This window comes from Taurulus bubalis, assembly GCF_910589615.1.
Source record: "Taurulus bubalis genome assembly, chromosome: 1".
NCBI classification, from domain to species: domain Eukaryota; kingdom Metazoa; phylum Chordata; class Actinopteri; order Perciformes; family Cottidae; genus Taurulus; species Taurulus bubalis.
In genome coordinates, this window is record NC_136589.1 from 34,906,699 (window position 1) to 34,924,343 (window position 17,645).

The following is a 17,645-nucleotide window of genomic DNA, read 5'->3' on the forward strand; positions in this document are numbered from 1 at the left end:
TAAGAATCAACTTATCTTCCAGTGCAGTGGCAAAATGCCACTTGGATCACAAGTGGGCTACTAAATAATGGTAGCCTACTGTATCATAACCCTATACATATATATTTCCCCTTTGGTCCCTTGAACATATTTTTTTGCTATTCTGTGTCACAGTGTAATTAATGAAACAAAATTCAATCCTGTGATTCAATAATATTGCATCACGGGATTCCTATGAATTGTGTTGGTCTTGACTTTACAGTGTTGAAGAACCCCTCACTGGAGCCCAATTCTTCTTTTGTTCACTAGATGGGAGTATTTTCCACACCAGGTCAGTACAGATGAGAGCTGTGTTTATTTCCGAAGCTTCTGTCAGAGAGAAAGTAATGATGTTCGAGCAAAAGCCACACATTTGAACCCTCAACCCTAATTGCACCTACTTGTGTTTTAAAGGTCGTTCATCCTGGATATTTTGGGCTCTACGTATACGTAGAACTAGAGCTTCAGACATTTTTGTGCCACTGAAGGTCAGCTCTGAGTGTGTGGCTTTGAAGGCCCGTCTTACTTCAAGCAATTATGTTCCCTGAGGTAGGTGCATCTGGCGGCGAGGGTGATGGGACATCATGCTGTAATAAAAGTACAGTCGGTGTCAGCGAGGACTTCAAAGATGAGTAAGCACCTGTGTGAAGAGAGATGCCTTTTGAGCCAGGAACCTTGATCATAGGCGTGGCTAATACCCAGTAGAGCTGCAAGGGATCAGCAAAATAAGATAAACACCCAATGGGATAGGACTTTAATGCTAAAGCGACTAAATCACTTTTCCAAACAATGCCGCAGTGGATTGAGTTAGGATAGTAACAGCAGAAAAAGGAAAAGAAGTCTGTAAATCAGGCCTATGCGAGTTTATATTGTCTCACGAGGCAACCAACAGAGCCCGAAACAGGCCAACACAGTGGTACCTAAACTCCAGATGCATCTGTCTGAACACAGGGAATTAGGGGTAAAAGGTCTAGTAAATCATGACGATTATGCCAAACAAAGAGAAAATGCTCTGACAAAGAAAACACAAAACAAACAACAACAATCTCTATCTACAAATATATGTTTGCAAATGCAATGAAGTTAATTCAATGTTTAAGTAATTATTTGTAGAGAGTTTCCCCAATTTTGTCAACCAGGCCCCACAGTCATTAGTACAAATGTAGAGTTGATGTTTTTGCCTAAAGCAATCATTGACGAAAACAGCAATGTTTGGCCTTAGCGGTTCAATGAATCATTGTGTTTTTACAATATTATAAGTCTATTAGTCTTGGCTATTAGGGAGAAAATGTGGACAATCTTAGCTCTCTCGCCCATTCACACGGACAAGGTCAGATGGACCACATAATGGTCGGGGGAAGGAAAAAGACTTTGGAGCTTCCTTTTAATTTTAAGTGAACATATCTGGTTGCTGGTTCTAATTAGTGCCCGGCTCGTACAGTTATAATGCTGTTGATTGAAAGGAGTACCGGCTTATATCAATGGAGAAATGCATTATGGGTTAAAGGTGGTTGAGTCCCACTCCAGGGATGTTTCTTTTGTTTTGTTTTTTTGTCTTCTGCACACACATAAGCACACCGCATGTGTCAGGAGAGGTCAAGAAGAAGCCACAGACTTACACAACGATGCCTATAATAATAATAACATAAAGAAAAGACAAAATGACACAAAAGAAAACTAAGCTAATATATATAGTTATATATATATATGTATATACATATATAAATATACATATATGTATATATATGTATATACATATATATACATATATATATATATATACGTTGTCAATGTTAGAAATGTTTTTATTTGCAGCAAATTGAGATTTTGAAGATGGGAGGGGTTTGTACTTGACCAAACAATATTAACATAATAGAGATGAATCCTGGAATATGAAGTTAATAAACAAGGAGCATTTGTGGGACTTGTCGGATTGCAATAACTGCTTCCTAGTGGTTCAACTTCAATAAAACCTTCTCAGCTGGTTTCTCTCTTTGTTTTTCAGAACAGTATAGCCTCTACATGTATTTGTTAACATATATTAGTCAGCCCGTATTATTGGTTATATATATTCAATCATAAGCGTTGGAACGTTACGGAAACACGACTGCAGACATGAATCAAAGCATATTCATCAAATCAGGTCTGGTGAGGCAAAGAAGCGCACTGGGCTAGTTCTCGCTAATTAGCATGGCAATTATTGTAAGCTGTCACAGTTCTTAAGCAACGGGGTGGACTGTGTGTGCTCCAGAGCGTAATCCCTCACAAATTACAAGATAATGGAGGCAAAGAGAGGCCACTGCTTCAAAGGGAACCAGGAGATAGAATCCCCATCGGGGACATTTTAGGGACAGGCAGCGAGTGAAGGAAAAGGTAGGGGAAAGAAGCACAGCAATGACTTTCTTCACATAGAGCCGTCTGAATAGGAGAGGCTTATTTGACTGCATAACGTGATTGATACAAAGGAATAAGGCCTGATAAGTCTGTTCTTCTTTGGTTACTTTTTACTTTAGGCCTATAGCTGTAAAACGTATGTTGAAGTTAATGGCCAATAAATCACTTCTGGTTCCCGTTTCCTTCATGTTGTACAGCATGAGCTCAGTGGAGTGTTCGCCCACTAACCACAGATCAATAGTCTTTCTCTCTCCAACATGCGGAGTGCTTACCTGTGGTGCAAAACACACCATTAAAAGCTTTCTCTAAGATTCACCAGTTCTAATGCTTTTTCTTTTTCTTTGTGTTGTCGGAGTTCTTCTAAGCTGAATTCTAAAGTATAGATGATTGCAGAGAAGTCTGCTGCACGTTTGACAGACAGGATGTAATTGTGCTGCCGTTGTACATTCAGCATGATAGGATAACCAGTTTACCATTAATGGTGTGTTTGGTTGCCACAACCTGCACACCCACAGGTGCTTCCTTCCACTAATTAGACTTGAAGTTGGGCGGAGCCTCTGCATTACCATTATTTAGTTACCCGTGGTTACCAATCCTCATGAACCAATGAGAATGATTGGGGTTGTGTCGTCTCGCTCTCCCAGTGTGTGCGTTGTTATCCAAGCGTTATTTGTGCGTTAGATAGCCAGTTTGGCCGCGCGTGTGTTTTAGTGCACATGCGTCCATGTTTGTGTGTTCTACTGGCTGGCTAATGGCCACGTCTACCGCTAATAACGCCGTCCCGACCGACAACGTTGCCACAGAAGCGTAGCACCCTCCCGTTACCCGTCATGTTGAGAGCCGTGTTGAGGCAATCCCTCAGTCATTCCTCTGGATTCCTTATAGAGCTCTTTTTCATATCGAAACTCTCACTTCAAATAAGACATGTCACCATGACACATGCATTGTTTGTCCAAAAAGCTCTCAAAAGCATTGCCTTCTGAATGAAACCCAGTGGACCATCAGGTACACTATTATTCTTGTTGGATTATTGCCAATAGCATAGCTACTACGCATTTATATTCATGAGGAATATCATTCTAAAGTAATTGCCACAGGATAGATGTGACACTGCTTTAGAATAGATTACCTCTGGTTATGTGTCTGTTTACTTCAAAGTAAATAACCTAATTTCAAAGCATTCTCAGTCCTTGTTTTATTATTTCATATTTACATCACAAGAAGCAAAATGTATAAATACTCCACCAGTGCTGTATGCATTAAGGCATAATTGAGCATTTAAAAGGAATATACAATATTTTGCAACCAGGACTGATTACATATTACAGTTGTATTATACACAGCTCAAAACATGTAAACAACACTTAATTTAGCCTAAACATGTTGCATTGTGGTTATTTCACATTGTAATGCTTACAGTAATAATTACTGCACATGAGGATTATGATGGTGGCTTTTTTTATATTTCATATGAGGGTGGGGCGCAGTGGATTACCGTGCTTGGAGTTTTTGAAAATGAAATGAAAAATTCAACAAGTCAAAATCCTGTCACTGAGGCACACCCACAGCATTTCAATGAGCTTCTGTGGATCTACAGCATAAGGTAAATGCCAGCACCCTTCATCTCGGAAGCAGCTCTGCCAAACAGACTGTGAGGCTGTGAAGCCATCCAACTCTGAGTTCAGCTCTCTCATTAGTGATTAGCGCTTATTATGTAAACTGTGACAGCCCTGATGTGATGTGAAGACTGAGACTACCAGGGGACGTTTCTGTTATATTCAAATGGCAATACCCAGCATATTGATGAAACCCTGCCTGTTCAGCAGTGGGAGTATGCTTTTCAAAATATTATCCTCTTCCTTTAACGTCATAGTTCCTGATGTTCCTGATAGATGCACTGCTACTTTTTGAAGAAAGCTTTGTGACCGAAATGATCAAAATTTAATTTGAAGGACTTGTATATCATACCGCCGAAAGAAGAATTGTTTAAATCAAGTATAGTCAGATAGTCAAGCTCATATACCGTACAGTCTGTGAATCAGAATGTTTCGTCTGGTTTTTGGCTTTTTTCTTACACATTTTTTGCAAGTTGTTATCTTTGAATATCTGTCACTTACCCTCTCTCACTGACAACACATATACATAACATAATATGTTGCAATTATTGATATTCATGGTAAAATACAGTATCCAGCTCTGATTTTTAAACTGCAACATACTGTACAATGAACAACAAATGTGGCCTTGGATGGACTTGGGTGAATCGGGATGTGCACTGTACATGTCATTTAATGTAAGCTGTGATTACTGCGACATAGACACACTGTTACAGTATGATAGCATCTGTACTCCAGCCCAGCATCCAAACACAAACACTTGAGTACTAGAGTAATGGAGAGCCACAGCAGGGCACAGTATAATCAGCAACACTAGAGCCTCTGTGTACCCTCTGTGGCACTGCTTTGTTTCTGAGTGCCCTCCATTTTCAGTTGAGTCGCCGCACTTGTATTTCCAAATCCAGCGACAGTGCACCTGCCAAATTCATTGCTTCCCTGACACACTTTCATTGCATTATGTTTAATATGCAGTATAGTTTACCATACCTTACACCGGCAACGGATAATTACATTACACCGTGGGCTGTGTAGATACTGCTCCCAATATTTCAGTGTACCACTCAGTGTGGTATCAAGAACACCTTAAGCATGACCTTTGCAGTAATGATCGAATATTAATGTTGGGTTCAGACACCTGCTTTATCTATATATTATGACATTCATTATATATTATTGGGAATAGAATATTTCCAATATGGTAAAGGCAAATATTAATCAAGAGCAATATTAATGTCAATGCTTCAACATTTGTTTTTAGTTGGCACCCCATGACGTAATGGCAAGCAAATCACATTTTCTGTGAAAACTCCCATCTAGTACATCTTGTATATCTTTATGTGCATGAGTTTCCGTGACGCACAGCGCCAGTTACCATGACGTCTCTTTGTGCCTTTGAATAAAGGACATTACTATCACAACCCTTTTATAGGTAGCCCGAAACTACCTGAATAGTGAACGAATGGGTTGGACTCCATGGGAAAAATCTATGGATGTGATTGTTGCAATTCAACAGGATCTGACATCATTCCAGTATAAAAACGTATTTGTTGGTCATTCCTTAGAAGAGAGCAGTTGTTCATACTGTATGTAACATAAGTCAGTGCATATACAGCATTTGAAACAAAAATTAATTCTCTAAACTGCATTTCAACAGCCATTACCAAATGTAGAAATACACATATTTTTTGTCTTTGAAAAGACACATTTTATCAGGTATCCTGAGGTGTGAATCGCATCATAACACATTTTACACGATGAAGCACTCCATCATATCTCTTTTAGCAAAACGGACAATAAAGATAGCCAACCACCTAATTAAGAGGATCTGCCAAGGCATTTATAGTCAAGGCAGTTATGGTCAAATCTCTAAAAAGCTGATTTTATTTTAATTGAGTTTATTGTAAAACAACAAGGTCTGAATGGAAAACTACGCTTTACCTGTACTGGTTGCTTTGTTTCAACTGTGACGCAACTAACACTGAGAGATGGTGCTGGCTCCATTTGTGGGAAAATAACAGTAATTCAAGCTGGGCTCCTTCAGTCACTTCTACTGTTCTGTAGTGTTTCTCATTTCTCTTTGGACCACAGCTGTGGGACTGATAGGATAGTATCTGAATGCAAATAAGGCTTCCAGCTTCCTCCACTGTGTGTTCCAGGGAGGCTTTACACCCCCACAAGTATCTAGACATTTACATGGAGTATCCTGGAGGTTTTTGAGGTGCTACTGGCGAGAATGCTTACTATTTAAAAGCTACTGGTGAAACTGTTAATCTCACAAAGCCTGTTGTGAGAGACCGAGCCTCCCACTCGCTTCTGTTTGGTCTATGGGCTGTTGCTGGCTGGCACAGCTTTTCAGATTGAAGGTACTGACGGGTGGCGGGTTGGGAGCGAAAAGCAGAACATATGACATTTATTTTGGGGAAAAGGTCTCCATCTAATATGTAACTAAATGTTACTAATATGTCATTGAATGTCCAAAGTGTGAATTTTTATGAAACAAAATGCCCACAACGATTTCCACAGCAAGGTGCACCTGTACCAGTTTGTTTATCCAATTGCCGGAAGCTGATGTTCATAATACCTGGTCCAGTGTAGGATTTGTTAAGGGTCATCACAGTTTGATTGTACCATGCTTTTCTATGTCTACATCCTGTATCATATCCTCTGCACACCCACAACATGCTCGTTTGACGCAACAACAAACAATCAGTAGGCTGTGAGTCAAACAGTAGGTTTATGAATGGACTTCCGAATATGTAGTGCTAAACCCAGTTAATCAACTGATTCACAGCATGAAAATATGAGGGGAGAAAAAAAATGACTCTTTAACGTCAGTACAATTATTTGAAAGTGCCACTGCCCAGTTTATACAATATAGAAATAGCTTTCAGCTTTCATCGTCAGCTTAAAAAAACTCTTTCCATTGAACAAATTGCGGGATGTTGCTGGAATAATAGCACACGATTGGATACGGCAACTAATGCCTGTTAATTTCCAATTAGATAAGAGAACCAAACTTTTCTGCGCCGTCTCTAAACCTCATCGTATCAACTGCACGGACCGTGATGTTACTTTAAAGTCATTACATACAATGTCCGATGAGAAGTCACGTCTCTCCGGCAAGGCGGCATTGCTGGCAAATGCGTAATTCATCAGGTGTCCAGGCAGCGTTTTGGGAAAGGCGCTGTGCGCTCTCTCGTGGATTTCCCAGCACACTATGCTCAGTTTCAAAAGGAAAGCGAAGCTTTTAGAGCATGCATGGGGGTGTTGAATGCAGAGTCCCTTCGCCTGTCACCTGTTGCTGGCTTATTATTTTCAGCTCTGGCCGTTTGAGGACATAACGGGAGCGTCGTTCATCGTCACATCAGGATCATGCCGGAGGACCAAACTGATTCCAACTCTAGTCGGTACTATTTAAACAGCACCTCAACTAGAGTCCAGAGCAGCTTCGTGTTTTCAGGACCCGTTTCTGTCATTTTGATGGTGATGATGGTGACTTTGGTCGTTGTGATAGTGTTGGGCAACGCACTGGTCATTTTGGCCTTTAAAGTGGACACGAGCTTGAGAAGGCAATGTAATTACTACTTCCTGAATTTGGCCATATCAGATTTCCTTGTAGGTAAGTCCAACTTTAGTCTTTTAAATATATCTTGGACCAACAGAATACAATTACAGTATGTGGTATCCTTGTCATTAAAGCTGATTTGTTAAGGGCTATGAGATGCTATGATATATGCATCCATGCTAGTATATGACAGGTGCAGTTTTGGAATATATGTGATGCTCCTGTATGCCTGTCAATCCCCCTTTACTCTAGTGATTTGTTACCAAGTAGAGTATTTAAAGTACACTCATCAATTAAGCAGCTGCATTGATGGGACCAACTATATGTATTTAGAGAGCTTTATACATTTCTTGCTAATTCCTTAATATGTCAATGGTATTGCTTATTTTTTGTACATGTGCAATCTTTCTATAATCTGCTCTTTTGCACTCACTCATCACTTTGTCACCCTCCTTTCATTAAAGTTGTATTTAGCATGTATGCATGTGCATTACTTCAAAAATGTTCTGTGCTGCCTTGGTTTTTGATTCCTTTCCCACTCTTTTTGTAGGGGCATTCTGCATCCCGGTCTACATGCCTTACATCCTCACAGGCAGGTGGACACTGGGCCGAGGACTGTGCAAGCTGTGGCTGGTCATGGACTACCTGCTCTGTTCGGCATCAGCCTTCAACATTGTCCTCATCAGCTACGACCGCTTCCTGTCAGTCACCAGAGCAGTGAGTGGATCATCCTGTGCCTCACATCTGTAATGCACACTGCACCAACAAAGTGAATTTAGAACTGTGACTCCTGGCACAGTTACTGTTTGTAAAATAATCTGAAATCTTCTCAAATAAAGGTAAAACAGAAATAACATTTTTTTTTTTAAACTCAAATTTGAGTAAACAGTTTTTTTTTTAAGATATCATGTTTAAAGTTGAAGTAGTTTCAAGTTTTCCTTTGCAGCCACACACATGTTCACTGCACGTGTCTGTGGCTTGTTTTCTGACCGGTGAGTTTCCCTATAGAGGTTATTGGTAGTGGCAGTGCCACCTCATTCTCCCAAATGTGCCCATCTGCAGAGGTTAATCATTCCTGACCCATTCAGGCCCAGTGCCACCCCTAATTATAGCCCTTCCCCATGACGAAGATCCCAAAAAAAAAAAAGGGACATTTTGACTTTGGTACAGACTGGCCGTTGGAAAATATGAAAGATGTCGATGTTGTATTATTGATGACAAAACTTAAATATCTTTAACTTTCACTTTAGTAGATTCTAATGAATTAATTGATGTCCGGGCAGCTTCCACTGCTTTGCTTTTCTGAAACACAATTATCCAACATCAATTATGTCCATTTTCTTTTTTTTGGATCCAGTATTTAGCATACATTTCCAAACCCCTGCAGCTCTTAGGCCCATTGCATCGGTCCTACGTTGTGCATTAGCCCACTGACTGTATACTACACATGTGTGCGTTAACTCAAAGGTGGGATGAGGCTTGGCAAGGTAGACAAAGAGAGTGTTCTGTCTCCTTTCACAAGCAAACACTTAACATCAGAGCAACAAATACAAATAACACCAGAGAGCGAGAGAGAGAGACCCTTCTTTAATTAGCTAGCTTTGATCATAGAGATCCTCCTCCGTGCCATGGTCCTTCCAACATGGAGAGATCAATCAAAGTAGAAACAGGCCACTGGCTGCCAAGCAGTTTTTTTTCCTAAAAGCATTTCCCTCTGAACATTGAAAGACAAAGGATCGTCAACAGCCACAGGACAAAGTTTGTCTTTTGAAAGAATGGAGTCAGATTGGAAGCATATATTTGGCAGTTAGACGAAATGTCAGCACATTAACAAAATGCTAACTGCACAGGAAATAGAAAATACTTTAGGATTATAAGAACAAGCTAATATCAATATCTCGAAGCTAACAGACGTAATCTAACAAGCTCTAAAACGATATGCAAATGTTGAGATTGGACCTTGGAGCACGTGTGATTCTTCTTCATTGAGTGCAACAACACGACATGAAGCAGGGGGGAAATATCAATGTCTTGAATCACTAAATACCAATTAATTTACACAAACATTTTATCATGTTCTTTGAAGACCTGCAAATTATGTCTATGTCATTCAGAACAGGGGCAGAGCAGCTGGAGAGGCATGTTGCCCGCTGAACAAGAATGTGGACGGGGACATAGGAAGTGACACTAATTGAGACAAGTGGTCATGAGAAGTGCCTCATTGACTTCACACTCATTCACACACAGTGCATGACGTCAGGATGTTGGACAAGTCGCATGTTCTGTTTGTCCACCAACATGTTCTGCGATTTCACAAACATGTGTGTCGGTCCAAAGCTGCATATTATAGGTTTTTTTCAATGTTATTAGCTTGATGAATATATATTTATATATTATATATATTGTGAACATTTGATGTTTTTGTAAACATGGTTGAAAGCTATGGCTTCTGGCTGATTATTTTACATAACAATATGATATATTGTTTGAGATTAAACTACGTAACAGTATTTCAAATACTGAAATGTATCTCAATACCGACCAGCTGCAACATTAAAAATGCTGCTAACACATTAATGCATCACTAATGACAATCCAATTTTAGAACAAATTATAATATAACACCAACAGGGGCCATTCTGCCTGCATTCTATTTTTACTTGTAATACTTTGCATACGTTTAAAACATTTACTACATATTTAGCTGTATTTCTAATTACATTTCTAATTTAAATATGTATATATTATGTATATTATATATATATATATATATATATATATATATATATATATATATATATATATATATATATATAAATGCACATTGCCTACTGTTTTATGGCTAAAGATAGTGTACTTTTGGAGAATGACCTTGAGATTTTGCATATTTTGCAAGTAGCATTGCAGTCACTGCAGATACAAGGTAGTTACCCCACACGGACCATATCACTCAGTATATTTTGTGATTTCTGCTTATATTTGCAGGTAAGTTACCGTGCCAGACAGGGCATGCCAAATCAAGCTGTCGTCAAGATGATTGTTGTCTGGGTGCTGGCCTTTGTCCTGTATGGCCCTGCTATCATATTCTGGGAACTGGCGGTGGGCAGAAGACGCGTGCCAAAGGATGAGTGCTTTGCAGAGTTCTATTACTCTTGGTACTTCCTGCTGGGTGCCTCCATGCTGGAGTTCTTCTCTCCTTTCATCTCTGTGGCATTCTTCAACCTCAGCATTTACCTCAGCATACGCAGGAGGAGGCGCCAAAGTATGGAGGCCCAGCTCCACCTTCAATTGAGCGAACCTGCCTCTGCCCAGGGGAAAGGTATCCCCCTGTCCCACAACTGTGGTTTTCGCACGAAACTGGCTGTAAGAGGCTCTATCAACTCCCAGACCTCCTCTCCCAGTTTGTGTAAACTAGATCACTCAACCAGCAGGGCTGCCCAGCCGAGCCGTCTGTCCAGGGATAAGAAAATTGCTAAGTCCCTGGCCATCATAGTGTGTGTGTTTGCCATCTGCTGGGCACCGTACACCCTACTGATGATCATCCGTGCTGCCTGCAGAGGGCGGTGCATCCAGCATCACTGGTACGAGGTCACCTTCTGGCTCTTGTGGCTCAACTCTGCTATTAACCCATTCCTGTACCCACTTTGCCACAGCAGCTTCCGCAGGGCCTTCAGCAAGATTCTCTGCCCGAGGCGGCATACTACTCCCCTATCAGCTGTCCTCCGCACTGGCCAATGACAAGCAGATATGGAAGACTGATGAACAATGTGCCAAAACTGTGGATGGACATCTTTCAAATCCGACCCATAAATTACACAGTTTCAGCAGATGAAGCTAAACTGTGCATCGCAGTTTGTCACTAAGACCATAATTAATCGTCTCCAAAAGCTTTTCAGTGTTTGGATGTACGGTCTGCACTGTACAGTATATGATGTTATTTACAGTTCGTTGTGTTCAAATCTAAAGCTTGTATTAAATAGCCATCATAGGCATAACAATAATTTTCTTGTCAAAAAAAACTAACAGAAAACACCAAAAGTTTTCACATAAGAACACGTTCTAGATTGTATAATTGTCTTGAATGTGTGCATGCAGGCAAGTTAGCAATCCATCAACTGAACTATGTTGTCTCGTTCGACATGTTATGCAGTATGTGACTTGAATATATATATATATATATATATATATATATATATATATATATATATATATATATATATATATATTATATTGAGGATTCATGTTCTTAGAAAGGTATGTGTTGCACTCACTGTGAAGTTCCGTAAAACAGATCTCTATCACCCTCTGCTGTTAGCAGGTTTACCACTGATGAGCACAGGGATGAAAAGCACAGGGATGAAAAGAAAAAGTGCCAGAAGTGTAGAAGTATGATGTGTTCCGTTTGGGGCAGATTGTTGTACAAAGTCATAGCCAATGGATTACATTTTTCCACACATTGTCTGCACATTTATCACCTCATGTAAAACAACAAAAAACATGTCTTCTTTGCTGTAAATAAATAATAAATAAAAAATGTAAAGATTATTTCCCAGTTTGTTTTACAGGAATGATTTGCCTTTATGTAAGACAGATAGGTAATCTGTTTACAACAACGCCAACAATTATGTTGCTGTGCTCAGCAGATGCATGTTTACTTGTGTGCCACTAGATGTCACCATTAACCTTTACAGCTTCCTGTGTGCTCGAGCATTAAGCTTTGATTCATCAGAGTCAATCTTTGCAATTTACTAGGGTTTCCATTCACTGCTTTACTTTTTTGTTTGTATTTGAACTGTTATATATGTGCTATATTTTTACACCAGCACCCTGACTGATTGAAAGTGTAGTAGAGGAATATAATCATAGGTTCATGAAAATGGACTCTGCTCCCTTCATATTTATTCACAGTGAGTCCTTTCACTGTCACATAGCGTCACTTGTAAAGAGTTACAGTCTGTCCTATGCTCTAGTAAATGTTTTGTATAGTCCTTATGTGCTTTTATGCCATATGTTTTTTCTTTTGGTAAGTATTTGTGTAACTTAAATATTAGAGTAGTGGCCTTAAATGTTGTCCTCTTGGCTCAGAAGAAAGTTCAATATTTGGTGCTTGAGTTATTTAAATTTAGGATTTGCCAAAAATAACACATCTCTATTACTGGTCTTTATGCACATTATAAAATAAAGGAATTAAGCTCTATGACGCATTTTAAATGTAGACACTGTCTACCTGGTGGCTAATTGGGTCAGTGCCAAGTGCCGAGTGGCTTTTGTTTGATGTGCAGATGAAATGCTGAGAGTGCAATACTATTTTTTGTATTGTTCCCCAGTCTAGCTGTATGATTTGATAGATTAAATGACTCCTTTCCAGATGTAGACTTATTAGAACTGTAATTACGCCGTCATGTTAGATAGTGGGGTTACGTTTGCAGGTGCCTCGGTCCCACGGGGGACTTACATTGCTCAAATTGTTGCTGTTGCACGTGTGCACATCTGGGCCCCTGGTCAGGTGCTGGGAATAAGGACACAGCTGCAGGGAACGGGCCTCTGCTACCCCCTCCCCCTACCCACCCCCCGCCTGTGGCGTGGCGGGGGGACAGAAGCACACTTCTGACCAGAGGGATGCAAGCACATTTCCCTCAGGACGACAGAACTGCATTTATCAGCGGAATGGCAAGCCTGAGTTCCCTCCCTGTGTATCTAAATGTGACAGCAAGAGCCGTATCACCGCGAGGAACGCTTGCGCTGTGCGCAGTTATATTAGGAGCTCTACTGCTATTGATTTTGTTGATAGATTGAAATGTCATGGCATGTGTGCCAAACCGATGTAGCTACCGACTGAGACTGTGTCGTGGATCATACCAACTTAAATTGGTCTTGGAGGAAAAAAACACAGATGAGAGATTTTAATTATATCCACATGCAGAGCTGTGTGTGTGTGTGTGTGTGTCTTTTTAAGCCTGTTCAGTAAGTATACATAAATGTGTTTATCGCAGGGGTTTGGATGTCTGTGACCCCAAGCGATGGATCTAAAAGCAGTGACCCCAAATGGAGCGCACCTGTGCCCCTTAAGTTTATAGAGTCCCATTAGCACAGACTCCATTTCAGAGGGGGGAGAAGGCCTATATAACTTCCCCATGAGAATCTCAGAATAGTTAAACTCTTAGAGTTTCCACTTTAGCACTTGGTTAGGAGGACTTAATGCTGAATTATCATGTTTACAAACTGGACAAACACCTCTAGTCGACACATTAGACAATAAAAAGTAACAGAGGTGGAATGAAGCCACTGTAAAATAATAGACGTTTTCATATATCAGTACTCCTTACAACATGGTGATGACCAATATAGCATTTTAAAAGTTAGGCTGAAATATAAAAGTGAGCCGGCAGACAAAACCAAACCACTTTATTCTGCAGATACAGGTCAACACTTTGACCTCTTTTGAAGTTGTAGCATCACTTAGTACATCTTCCCCTCGCGTAGGCTGTTCACTTTCTCAGCTAACTAAATGTAAACCGCAGTTAAATATTTCATGAGGGACATACTCAAAAAGAAAAAAAAACAGACTATTTCTGCTTCATTTTCTGCCTTTTCCGTTCTTCCGTTTTTTCCTCTGCTTTTTCCTGCAGTGTACTTCCTGACTAGAGATTAAATAATTCCATTGGAATCCTCTTAGGATGGGTTCCCAGCACTTGGCAATTAAACAATTACATTTAATCAGCATGGGGCGACGCTTCAAGTCACCCTCATTTCAGACGTTGATTAAAAGCAATTCTGCAGTGGTTATTGCTGTCGACATTCAAAACTGTGGTTCACTTAGGTTTACTGCATCTGTGGGGTCAGGTTGGATAGCAATATGGCAGGTTGATGGTCGAGTGCCGTACCTGCCTGTGGTGGGTAAAACAGTAATGATAGAACTCAAGGCAGACCTAATATTGTCCCCCAAGTCTGAGCTAGTTAGATTACTTAGAGGCACTCTGACCCTACAGCAGAGAAGACTCAACTAACAATATAAAGAAGAGGGACATTAAGTCATGCATGTGGGAGTCCAGATGTGTGAGCTTGTTTGTGTTTTTTTATTTTTTTTATTCCATGTGCATTTGACTGCGTCCACACACAGCTGTTTCTTCCGGCATCAACATTTAGGTGCATCTGCAGTGAATTAAATGCACCTTGACATATGCAATTTCATCATGCCATGCAATAACATCTCCCCCTGTGATGGCAAACAAGCCAAGAGAGGGCACAGGGGGTGGAACGCTTTTGTGCGAGAGGCGTATTTGACATGATGCCCGAAGTGAAAGAGTGCTACGTGGCATAGCGATGGAGCGGACCCTAGTCTTTCCCATGCAACGCAGATGACTTGTGATGGATACCCGGCCCCCTCTTGTGAAACCCAGGCGCCCCTGTTTCATAAGGCACCCCACTGGCTCCCAAGCCCGCTTAATTAGTGGCTTCCGTCAGCTGGCACCAAGGCCTTCGAGCACCAGTCGCTGGCCTCTGCTGCCAAAGCGATCCAGTTCGCTCCAGATCTTCAGCTTTTCTAACAGATGGATACATGGGAGGGCTGAGTGAGAGGCATCAAGGTTTTTTGCGAACCTGTAAATAGTCTGTGAACTCCCTCGTATTTAGATCAGAAGCATCCATGCCGTTGAATGCTTCACTCAGTGTGTTTTCTTGGTGTTAATAAAGATCGGCAAACTGCAGAGAATGGGCTTTAAGTTTGTGTCTGCAAATAGACTGTAACGAGACATTGATGGTTTTTATATGATGAAGTCAAATATAGATAAAAGGTATCACCAGGACTGGAATGTAACCTTTTTCTCGGTGCAGTATCACAGCATTGCTGTAACAATAGTCTCTTCTAATGACATTCCCCTAGTAACTTCTTGCCTCTAAAAATCTCACGGGGGAAGCGCTACAAAAAGTGATAATTACATGAAATATACATAGAGAATAAAGGGAGCATGTTTACATAACCAAGCCCATAAATATCTGACGGAGAAGACATTGTTCTCCGACTCCTTTTAAGCTGATCTCCCAGGGATGCCATTTTAATGACATGATGGTTTAAAGAGATGCTGCTCCATCTCGTTCCATATTTAATTAACTTTTGCTTTTCTGACGCAGAGGAAAAACAGAATAAAGAACGCGTGATAGAGACAAACACACACGATAGCGAGAAGACAATAACAAATAGCTGGGAGAACAGAGAGGGAGGCAGGGGGAACATGAGCAGAGACCTTGTCATGCTTTTGTGAGCTGTTTACAATACAAGAGATGCAAAGGGAGGAGGAGGGGCAGTGGAGAGAGAGAGAGAGAGAGAGAGAGAGAGAGAGAGCGATGAAGACTGACATGGGTGAGAGAGGACGGTAGTGAGGGATGAGAAAGACAGGACACGAATGAACGGCAAAAAATTTAAGGAAAATCAGGAAAGAGGAGAAGAGACGAGCGAGAGAGAGCGGGGCACTCTGGTAGATAGAGGCACTTGTTCTCCCGAGGGGCTCCATTATGGAGCATTATTTAGTTCATCACCAGAAAGAGGGAAATAAATATACAACTGACAATGAGAGTATTTATTTAACTGCCATTCCAGATTCACCAAAATAAAAAGAATAAACATTTTTATTGTAAATAATTTAAAAAAAGAAAGCCATTGTTGTATTCTATCGAATCATCCTTCTCCACATTTTGTGCAACACATAGTATTCATCCCCCATGTGTTCATTCAGCAAACACGTGGCAGATTTTGAGCGTGCAAAGATGATTTTACATCAGCATTAATATGTACATATACAGAGCTTTCCAAAGACACTTAGAGCGCTAATTCGTGGAAAAACGTTGCCTTTTCTGCATTATGCAGATTACCTCTCACACCAATGGTGCTGGAACACCTGAACCAGATTCATGTTCTGCCACGTGCATAAAGGGGCTCTGCCCAGAATTCGTTGGGCTCTCCTCTCTCTTAGGCAGTGTGTGTTTTCTATTTTGACTGTCAGCTGTATACGGTGTACGCTGCATTATTGATACTTTCTTTCCCTTTTCTCTCCTCTTGTTAGACTCTTCCCCTGTCCTCATATCATCACATCGGCCACATCGGCTGCGGAGCCTGGAGAATTGCAGTGAATTTGACCCCACCTGGTCTATATTTTATTGCTTGGTGTTTAATACATTTTTGAAAATCCTCCCCCGGCCCATACACACACACACACACACACACACACACACACACACACACACACACACACACACACACACACACACACACAAAAATGAAATAAATCTAGTGCTTTGTCTATTTCAAGTGTTTGTCTCGGTGAGGCAGAGGGAGATGACTGGAGGGGGGTACTCACCTTCAGCTCTCCCAGTTCGGGAGACAGGGGGCATCATTATGAAGGGCTACAGAGGAGGGTGAATGTGTTTGCTTGTCTGTATGTGTGTATCTCGGTGATGGACTGACGGCTCGGCCAGGGTGTACCCTGCCTTTTGCCCGATGTGTGCGAGGATGGACTCAAGTCCCCTGTGACCCTGATAAGGATAAGCCGTTTAGAAAATGCATGAGGGGATGAAAGATGCATCTCCCTGACAAAAATCAACTCGAAATAAATGTTTTATTTTTCAAATACATTTATTTTCGATGTTCAAATTTTGTAGCTTCAAGTGTAGAGTGAAGGTGGATATCCTCTGAAGGTGATATTTACAGCTCGAGGGGATTTTATATAATTATTACCTGAGAACTGTTTGAGAACTGTTTGAGAACTGCCATCCGATTCATTTGCAGGTGAAAATCTGTAAAGCAACTTTACTCTGACTTTACTCTTTTTAAAATCACATTTTAAAGATACCGAAACTGGGTGTGTATACACCGAGTATAAATAAAAGACAATATCAAAGGCCCCCATGCTTGATCCATAAACACGGTGGCAGGGCTACACACTGAGGTTGGGGCGTCCATTTTGCTGACACAGTTCTGAAGTGAAAAGATGGCTCTCTGGATGTGGAGTGCCGGTGTGAGAGATTGGGTTACCCCAGACACTCCCAGCGGATCTCCT

The 17,645-nt window shown here is 40.8% G+C and overlaps 1 protein-coding gene across 1 annotated transcript; it reads left to right on the forward strand.

The window, feature by feature from the left end:
* Positions 1-7,400: 7,400 nt before the first annotated feature.
* LOC306733359 (histamine H3 receptor-like) lies at positions 7,401-11,331 on the forward strand (the record flags this gene model as incomplete). The annotated part of the gene is made up of 3 exons (XM_079214582.1): positions 7,401-7,647; positions 8,144-8,310; positions 10,579-11,331. The coding sequence occupies 3 exons, from the start codon at positions 7,401-7,403 to the stop codon at positions 11,329-11,331; spliced, it is 1,167 nt and encodes a 388-aa protein (XP_079070708.1).
* Between the last annotated feature and the right edge of the window lie 6,314 nt (positions 11,332-17,645).